At 38.6% G+C, this 10,070-nt stretch overlaps 1 protein-coding gene across 1 annotated transcript in view; it reads left to right on the forward strand.

Moving 5' to 3' along the window:
• Nucleotides 1-9,074, forward strand: part of LOC122797906 (zinc finger protein 558-like) — a 241,099-nt gene extending 232,025 nt beyond the window's left edge. The window contains exon 3 of the mRNA XM_044066425.1: nucleotides 8,878-9,074. Coding sequence (XP_043922360.1) covers nucleotides 8,878-9,074 — 197 coding nt within the window. The remainder of the gene's footprint in view (nucleotides 1-8,877) is intronic.
• Nucleotides 9,075-10,070: the final 996 nt, after the last annotated feature.

Genomic DNA, 10,070 nt, shown 5'->3' on the forward strand with positions numbered 1-10,070 from the left:
GAGCCATTATAACTTTCCATGGCTTGGTATATAATACTAGTCCAACTTATGGGTCTGTAGTTCCCTGGGTCTTTTGATGGTTCACCTGTATATAGAGGGATGACCGGTCCTGCATTTCCTAGAAACGAAGCCTGGCTGGAGGCTATGGCTGAATAGACATTGTAGTGGGCCTGAGGGGTCAATTTTCAATCTAAATAGCAGGCATCCCTGGATGTTATCAGGGCTCATTGCTGTAGTATGTTTAGCTCTGGAGAGTGCAACGAGGAGCCGTGCTTTAGTAAGAGTGGGGGGCTAACTGGTAGAGGGTATTTCCTGGGGAGTATCTAGTCATCTTTGAATCATATGAACTCTGTCTTCTACTTGTACTTTATTGCTGTTATGTGACACTTTTCAGTAAAGCTACTGTTGTCTACTCTTGTATCTTGGACTTTGGTAACTACTTTAGCCATTTAACTGTTTCTGTCATGGCTTTCCTGTCTGCACTATAAGGTTGAGAGGTATGCCTTCAGTTATAACTAAAATGTCATGAAATCACAATAAATTAATGGCTTTTATTGCATGTATATTTCTATAAAAATAAATAAACAAGCAAACAGACACACCGGTTCCATGTGAAGTCATAGTTTTATTTAAATGACTGTTATATAACTATCATATCTAGGCATAGACAGATAAAATTTAACAGATTTACAGTCAGTGTACATTTCAAAGTGAAGCAAGTGTGATATTTTATTGCAAGTAGACAATTTTCCGACAAATCACAACAACACAAGACATCTTTAATACACATTCATTAATTTAAAGAACACCATTGCACATAAAACTAAAAAAAATAAAATACAAATGGAGAGATCCATCTATACTTGACATAGCCACTGTTAAACAGCTTATTTATATTTATACAATTTACATATGTGTATAATGTATATATACAAATATTTTAGGTGTGAGAAATAATGCAATTCTTACATGCAAACTGGTAGTTAGAGTTGGACTTCATTTCCATTTTGTATATTTTTCAACTGCCATCTTGCTTGAATTCCACTTCCGCATTTTGCCAAACTGTTTGACATTCTTTCAGAAAATGATATAATTCTTTATTCTGTTTACAATTTTCTGCTTGCGACTTTCACCGTGAAGCTTAGGTTGTGATTCAAAGTGGTCTGTCCACCTCCCACTCACATGGTTATTAAACTGAAATTAATTAGTAAACAAGCAGTTAAACAGTTGTATAAAGAAATAAGGGGAATGAATTAAATGATTTGAAACAGGGTAAGTTTAATCAATGGTACTTTGGAGAGTACATCACACATCTATTTGTTGTTTTTATTACTTATTAAAGTAAACAATTAAATGCTTGTTTACAGGTACCTTGTTATGTGAGTATACAGTTGGTACTCTGACAGGACAAAAAGCACATAAGGGGGTATTCTGAAAGGAAAAAAAGCACATAAGGGGGTATTCTGAAAGGAAAAATAGTACAGTGTGTAAAGCGAAACTATGCAGTAATGACATTCAAATGAGATGGATTATAGAAATACATTTGTCAATAAACTGATGGTTTTGTTTGCGTATATATTCTATATGCAGCATCCACATGTATAAGACACTTTGTAATTATATATTGGGTTGATAATGTCATAGGTATATACTAGGTATGATGTTCAAAAGACCATTGAGAAGCATAGCCAGCTAAGCCCAAGTACTGTTGAGCAAGTTAAGCTCCTTGGTCAAGAAGCACCGTGCTATGTACCCCAAAGAGGATTTATGGTTTCCTGGCTATTCATTCAGAATATTACTGACTACAGACATTGCTTGACATGCATAGGTAGTTTATTCAATAAGTATAGGATTCCTTGAGATAGAAATCTGTTTTGCCAGCCATGTTCTATTTTTGTGTCTAAAAGATTAGTCTTTATTGTGGGTGTTCATGGTGGTGTGTGTTTTGCATGGTTGTAAGAGGTCTATCAGGGAGGAATGGGCCATGGACCGTACAGATGGACATCACTCTGCTTGCTGAAGAATGGCATACAGAACAAGAACTGCACATATCAAAAATGCCATTTAAAGCCTTGATATAAATATCACCATGAATAGTAGGCAACAGTAAGGATTATGGAAGGGTGTACAGCTCAGCAAACTGTGTGGCCTCACTGTAGATATCATAATTTGGGCTTTAACACAAATTTTACGTGTTCTACATTTTGATACCACAATAAATCGCAGGTAATGTTAACATGTTCCAGAAGGTGATATACAAGACAGGTGTTTCCATTCACATGGAAGAACACCAGCAAGGTACCAGGTGATCAAACATGGAGGAAGCTCCACCCAACAAAAGTATTGTTCAAAGGTGCAATATGTGTCTTTCAGGTAGCACTCGGGTTCTGCAAATAAGACAACAATGTTAGGTGTGGTAGAAGAGGTTATTTTTCAGCTATGTTTCATAAGTGTTGTACTTCCATCATCCAAATTTCTTGATGTTCTCCCATGATGTCCTTGCCCACTGCACATGAGAAGCTGACATTATGTTAAATGAGCATGGAATCTAACTGAGCATATGGTATATTTTTGGGGTCCAAGCTTTATTACTTCACTGTTTTCTTCAGTACAGCCCTCACCTGAAGCTGGGTAAGTAGGGTACCCTTCTCATGGCAGAAAACTGCTCCTTCTTAAGTACTGGTCTAGGCTGTGTGAGTAGGGGTCTGTGTTGGAGACACACTGTTTGGTAATGTTGTAGGCATTGTTCTACATTCCATTCTGTGGTCTCCGAGGCTGGAGCCAGCCACTGGTTCTTTACCTCCTGATCAGTCAAAGGTTGCTCATACTACACTTGCGACTGGTCGGCAGTCTGACTTTGAGTATACTCCTTTCACACTGTGGGTTCTATCTGTGAGCCATTTTACAACCCACCTAGTGATATAGGTGTTGATGCCTAGTCTGGTGAGTTTATCAATAATTCCCGAGTGAGGAATGGTATCAAAGTCCTTGGCTAGATCGAGGTAGACGGTATGCACTGCCTTACCTTCATCCACAGCCCTGTTGACTGACTCAAATAAGTCAACCAGGTTAAGCAGGCATGATCTCCCTTTCACAAAGCCAAATTGTGTGGGGTCTAGAGTTTGGAGATGTCCTATATCTTTGTTAATCAGGTCCATGATGATGCACTCCATAGCATTACATATCAGACTCATCAGGCTAATGGGGGATAATTCCCAGGACCTGTAGTTGCACCCCCTTTATGGAGAGGGATGACTGTAGCAGTGCACCATTCGGTAGTGACAAAGCCTGAGGTGAGGCTGTGACTGAACAGGGCACACAGATGTGGTGCCAGTTCACTTTGTAGCTCATGTAGAACACAGCCAGGGATATTATTGGGTCCCATTGAAGCAGTATTCTTGGCCTTGGACAATGCAGCTTTCACCTGTGCTGCAGTAATGCTGGGTGCCTGGCATTCTGCACCTTGTTCCCCTCGGCTATCACTTTTGCTAAATGCTTTAGTAATTTCTCTACCCCTCCCTCTGTTTCTGCCTCAACCGCTTGGGTTTTCCAGCTGCCTCATTTGTAAAGTTAACCACTTATCCTCAATAACCTTTCTACATTTTTTTCTGAAACTATACATAGTGATTTGGAGCACTTAATAAAGACTCAAAGTCTTAAAGCTTGCCAGTGTAAGAGCACTTACTGTATTTGAATTGGTACATCCCAATAATGCTGTGGGCACATGAATTTGTTGTATAGGGTAGGGTACACCCTAACCATGGTGTGAGCTCAAGATTTTTTCACAGTTTACAGTCTACATCCCAATCATGCGGTGGGCTCATGAACTTGTTTTAACTTTATCTGTAACTTTTAACTTATTTTTTTTCTCTTTTGCTTTCTCTCATACATTGACAGAATAAAACATCTCTCATACCTCTTACCTTTCAAACATGAGAGTACCGCCCTCGACACAAGGTGCTTCCTTGTGTTAATTTGTCCTTTACTGTATGTGCACATACATTTACTATTCTCATTTGCTGTGGGGTCCTCCCACTAATACTTTGCATACCTTACAAACTGTTGTATCTTTCGGCTTTTCCTAGTTAGGGGTCGCCACAGCGGAACTCCGGTCCGCTAATGATTGGCAGTAGATTTTTACGTACCGACTTGCCAGGCCTGACGCACAACCTTCAATGAAGGTTCACCCATTCATGCATGTCTCCACACAGAAGACACTTTAGCTGAGAATCGAACAGGACAACGTCTTACTGTGAGGCGACAACACTACCGCAGCACCACCACCGCAGCTTGCATACCTTACAAACTACTCAGTCAAATAAAAAACAGTCATACACTGATTCTACATTTAGCAAAAAATTTAAACAGAAAAAACAAGCTAACCTTTCTCCTTTAGAAAACATTTTCCCTGCCAAAGCTAGTATGTTGCTCATCGTGAATAGCTGCACATCTGAGTCTCTGACTATTCCATACAAAGCAGTGTGGAGTATGTATGCATGATACTTTATTCCCTAAAATATTCAGTAAGGGACCACCCAGCCCCCCCCCCCAAAAAACAAAAAATGTTTCAATACACGGACTGTAGACTGCAGTGAGGTTTCAGTACATTCTTTTACTGACCAGTATCATGAAGTCAGGTTTGCACGTTACTGTTTTGCTGTAATTTTAAAAATGTGGAGATGAGTAGCATGCCAGGAAATTACCAAAACAGTATGTCACAAGAGAGCTGTACCTCAAAAAAATATGGCACGCAAAAATAAGTTAACATAATAATGGCTTGTATACAGAAACAGGGTTTAATCAAAAGTTACTACTAATAAAACACACTGAAATAATCAAGAATTTTCTGAAACTTGCTTGCAAAAATTAAATTGAAAGTGTTTATATAAATATTTATTTCTACTGCTGGCAAAATGATTACATAAATACATAACTCTTACTGCAGGCAGAGGGGAAGAAATTTAGACTGGACGTCCCTTCCTTTCATTTCTGAGCTGACTGTTGCGGTGACAGTTTTAACACCTTTGCAGTAGTGTTGGGGGAGGGGACTGTCAATTCATCTTGGACTACAAAAGAACACCTAGAACAAAGGCCTCTAATTTAGCTACTTCTGTGACTGCAGCTAGATGACTTCAAAGTATGATGTAAAAGAACCTCTGAGCAAAACATAAATGAGGGTGATTAGCAAGAGAAAAGAAGCAGCCCTCTTGCAGAAGGAACACAACATGATGGTGAGTCACACATTTCCCATTAAATGTCAAGCGTGGGAATTCACAGTTACTTCCTTATGTCTATCATGAGTCATAGAAAGAAGACTTGAAATGCTTTATGGGAAAGAGAAAGGGTTGAAGATCACATTGCTATATCAAGCCCCATCGGCAGCCATGTTGTGGTAAACATGCTAAAAATACAAATAAAGCACTTAAAGTGATTTTGAGGTGTTAAAATAGGTCTGGAAACAAAGATAGACTGAAAAAAACATTTTTTTTTTAGTTCGAGGGTGGAGTTTTCCTTTAAGTAATTCAGTAAACATGAAATTAGAGTAAAGAAACTATATCTAGCAGTGAAAAATACAGTGAAAACAGTATAAAACAGTACGTAAATGCAGTGAAACAGTAAAAAAGCTTTATAACAGTGCAAAATGTAGTAGGTTAACTGTATAGCACAATTATAAGCATTTCAGAAGTACAGTTCAATGAAATATATGTAAGAAATACATTATCCTGCTCTTGGAATCTTAAAGAATTTCTGCTTAGTTTCAGGAATTAATTAAAATCCACAGCCTAATAAATACAAGCACAACCTTTTCCAGACACAGGGTTTATATACCAGTAAGGATGGAAGAGTTAGAAGATCAAATTACTACTCAGTCCTGTTATCCCCTGCTATTACCCAATCACTCATACTACAGATGGTCAGGAGACCCTGTTACTGTCAATAATAACGAAGACAAACTATCAGCAGAAAATGGCTGCCAGAAACACAGGAAACTCAAGCAAAACTACCAGGCCACGACAACAGCAGGCCTCTATCAAGATTATGCCACCTGAGCAGAACACAGAAACCTCACTTTAAATGCATAGAAAGAACACCCACAAAGAGAAAATGCAAGTCTCAGTATGAAAAAAGCAGTTTACAATTTAGTAATTAAATAAAAGTGCAATTATAGTAATGCGTACTATTATAGCTCCTAGCTGTAGCCACTAAGTGAAAGTTTTAAACAGATTATGGAGCAAGCAGACTCTAGAGAATGCTTTTAACCGCAAACAGACTAGACTAGAAGCAAATTAAAATCCACAGCCTTATAAATACAATTCGCTTAGTGAAACAACATAGTTGTTCTATCATTAAGAATTTAATATTCCTCTTTCCTGAACGAGACATCTAAATTTTTCTGATGTGAATTGTTCTTTTGTCATTTACAGTATATGCATGTGAAACATAAGCAGAAAAATGTCTTCCTAAATGTCTAATGGTACCCTGAGATGCATTGTCTTTTATACAGAATACTTCTAACTATTTAGGAAATGTATCAACTACTGCCATAAGCATGTTGGCTATAGCCATATATAGTCACTGTGAAATCTTATCCAAGATCTACTTTGAATTTTCCCAAGAAATTCTTAGAATTGTTACTGGTCCAGTTCGTTTAGCTCACCTGTTTATTAGCAAGTTCACCTGATATATTAGGGAACTAAATACACATTTCTTGGCTAACAATCTTGTCCTGCATTCAACATCTTTTTTCAAGTTACAGCACATGCCTGGCAGAGACGTTGCAGAAGTCATGCAAGGTTTGCTATGCAGGACCTTAAGATCAGCTGTCCTAAAAACAAGTGCATATATCTTACCAAAGCTTACTGCAGTTTCTTTAATCTGGGAGGTTTCATTTTACAGTGGTATGCCCTTGAAATTAAGAGCTTTGAATTTTTAGTTGTTTGTCTTAATCTAATTCTTATTTTAGCTACATCCTATTTGACTTTTACTCAGCAAAGCTTTTCTGCCATGTTGAAATCAGCTGCAGTATGAACAGGTTCTTAAGTACTCTGTTCAGAGAAGACACTGGCCATTGCGTTTTTTCCTAAGAAAATTTGTATTGATTTAACATGTTTACAATATTTACCCATAAAGGAAGTAGTTCAGCCTCACATACTATTATACAGTGTTAGGAATGCATTGAATCATCTAGGTAATCTTGTACAGTTAATGCATTAAGCATCTTGGTATTTCAATAGCAACATTTCAAGGCTATCCTAACAACTAAAAGTCTTAGTATGATTTATAGGTTTTATTCTAATTGCTGACATTGGGTCTTCCTGATGTATGTTTCCTAACAGTTTGTTTCTTTTTTTGTTCTTCACTGCCTGACAACCATCAGATTCCTGCACTCTTCTGGCACATTCCTTCCTGTGAGAAGAAGGTTAATTGAAGCACTGTTGATCTGGAATTCATCAAGACTTTTTTGCCTGTAACCCCCCATCCTCTGGTGAGTGATGTGATCACCCAGTGTGCATGCTTCCACACGCATGATGCAGAGGGCTACGTCACTAACTTGGCTGGACCAAGCTCACTTATCCTTTCTTTATCCTTATTTATTGTTTGCTTGTTGATGATTGGCTGATTGGAGCAACCAATCATTCTCTCCAAGACAGGTGGGCTGGCAATGGCCATTCATTTCCACCTTTCCCCAGCCAACTCTTCAGTATGTAAACCACTAGTTGAAGTTGAATCATCTTGCCCACAGTTCGGTCCGAATCCCTTTATACCATACAGCTGGGTGTTTGTGTCTGTTTGGATCAGCTGCTCGTGAGCTTGTCTTTAGTCTAGGCTCTAAAACTTTAAAGTTTGTTGTCTTATCTTCAGTAAGTGAGCAATCTCTTTTTTTCTTAGGAAGGTTGGCTGGATGGCTGCCAGTTGAGGTGTGAGAAGACAGTGACCTGTGTTGATTATTATACAGGACGGTCACTTGTGACATGTGCCCAGCAGGTGGGCAGAGGATTCATCGTCATGATACTACTTTATCTCTCTCTTCCTTTTCTAGGTATGCACGATTCTATTGTTCTCCAAACCCAAACTAGCCTAAGCTGCATCATTTTCTCCACTCTAGCCTGTTTTTCTGGAATACAGTTTCCATAAATGCTTTAGATGTCACTTCTTTCAGTGTCAAACTTTATGTACACTTTAATGTGAAATGTAAATTTTGAACCCAGAGCTTGTTAAGGAACTCATGTGCCTGACTGAAATGCTTGTATATTTCATGGATCATTGTATCCTGCCACAGACTGCAAAGCATTAATCATTGTTTGAATGGTACTATAGGGTAGACCCATATTAGTTTTGCATTCACTTGTTTAATTAGTACAGTCTGATGAACATGACATTATTTTATAATAGTGAGATTTTCTAGTCCTGTGTTTCCATTGTAACTAATGACTACACTAAATGTAATTTAATTTCACTCAGCTGCTAACACAGTTTATTACTAGAAGTGTTATTTGAATCACTACATTCAGCTGGTTAACCAGTAAAGTAAATAATGAATACTGGAAGAGCTAAATATTTCCAGATTTCAATGCTGAGAAAGCAGTTGGGACAGAAATTGCATGTATACTAAAAAAATGAGAAGTTAAAGAGATGGTGTGGTAGCCGACTTATCAAAAAATACAGCAGTAATATGACATAAATATATGGAAAATTGTCATATGACTCCTGTGATGGTCAATCTTGATATATGGTTGTTGATTAACTGTAGCTCTTTTATTGCATATTTGTATCATTTTTATCAGCTTTGTTTAAATAAACCATGATAAATGTAGTGTAAGCATTCCTGGAAGAATTGAGTTTAACTGTGCAATTCTTTCCCATTTTTGTTTTCAGGATGTCACATCCCAGTGGAGCACCTTTGGAAGTTTATCAGGAAAGATGAGACCATTCTACCTAATGACACCAAAGAAAGATTGATGGTGGAGAAAAACCAACGTCCTGGTAACATTATTGTTAGTAAGTACATGACAAAGTGTTACATTGTTAGTAAGTACATGACAAAGTGTTACATTGTTCCCACTTGCATGTAAGTTAATAATTCAGGGTGAGTTTTAGAATGGAATGTGTCCACAAGGGAGAGGTGCTATTAGGCCACTGAATGTCTGACAGCATTATGGCTCTGTGACATCCATGGATGTAGCACTGGCCGTGACCCAGACAAACCAGGATGAAGTAGCAGTTTAGGCACTGGAGAAGCCAGGAAGAGGGGGGTAAAAAGAAGTGGTTCTCATCAACTGTTCATTTCTGGTGTGAGGCTGAGTTTTCTGCCTGTGATATAGTACTCCCCCAGTGATGGAAGGAGTATACTAATCATATGATAGATGGCCAATGAATCTGACATATCGGGTGACAGAATTAATTGGTTCTATGTATGCTGGTGCACATGTCAGAATGACCTGAGAGAAATCCCTGGCCTACAGAGACAGCTTATATGATGCTGCGGTGTTCCTTCATGTAATGGTCACAGTGGTCCCAGCCTTGAGGGTTCATACTGAGATCAATAAATGTAGTATCAGCTGAAGCAACTCCAAACAATATTTCTTGTACCAGCAAAGCCCTTCTTTAAGCTCCCTCATTTATGAGTGAAGGAGGTGTTATTGTCATATGAAAAGGAGAGGGTATAGCTTCACACTCTGAATCAGTACTTAGTTACAAGATGAAAGTTGCAGCTTGATGACATTACCCCTTAGCAACACTGTGGTACTAGTTGTTGATGCAGCACATTACCCCTTAGCAGCACTGTTGTACTTGGTGTTGATGCAGCACATTACCCCTTAGCAGCACTGTGGTACTGGTTGTTGATGCAGCGCATTATCCCTTAGCAGCACTGTGGTACTGGTTGTTAATGCAGAAAATTACCCCTTAGCAGCACTGTGGTACTAATTGTTAATGCAGCACCGTGGTATTGGGTGTTGATGCAGCACCTTACCCCTTAGCAGTACTGTGGTTCTGGTTGTTGGTGCAGCATGTTACCCCTTTGTACTGTGGTACTGACTGTTCATGCAGCACGTTACCCAGTTACAGCA

The sequence above is a fragment of the Protopterus annectens genome, chromosome 3.part1, assembly GCF_019279795.1.
Source record: "Protopterus annectens isolate FY-2018-M chromosome 3.part1, PAN1.0, whole genome shotgun sequence".
In the NCBI taxonomy this organism is placed as follows: domain Eukaryota; kingdom Metazoa; phylum Chordata; order Ceratodontiformes; family Protopteridae; genus Protopterus; species Protopterus annectens.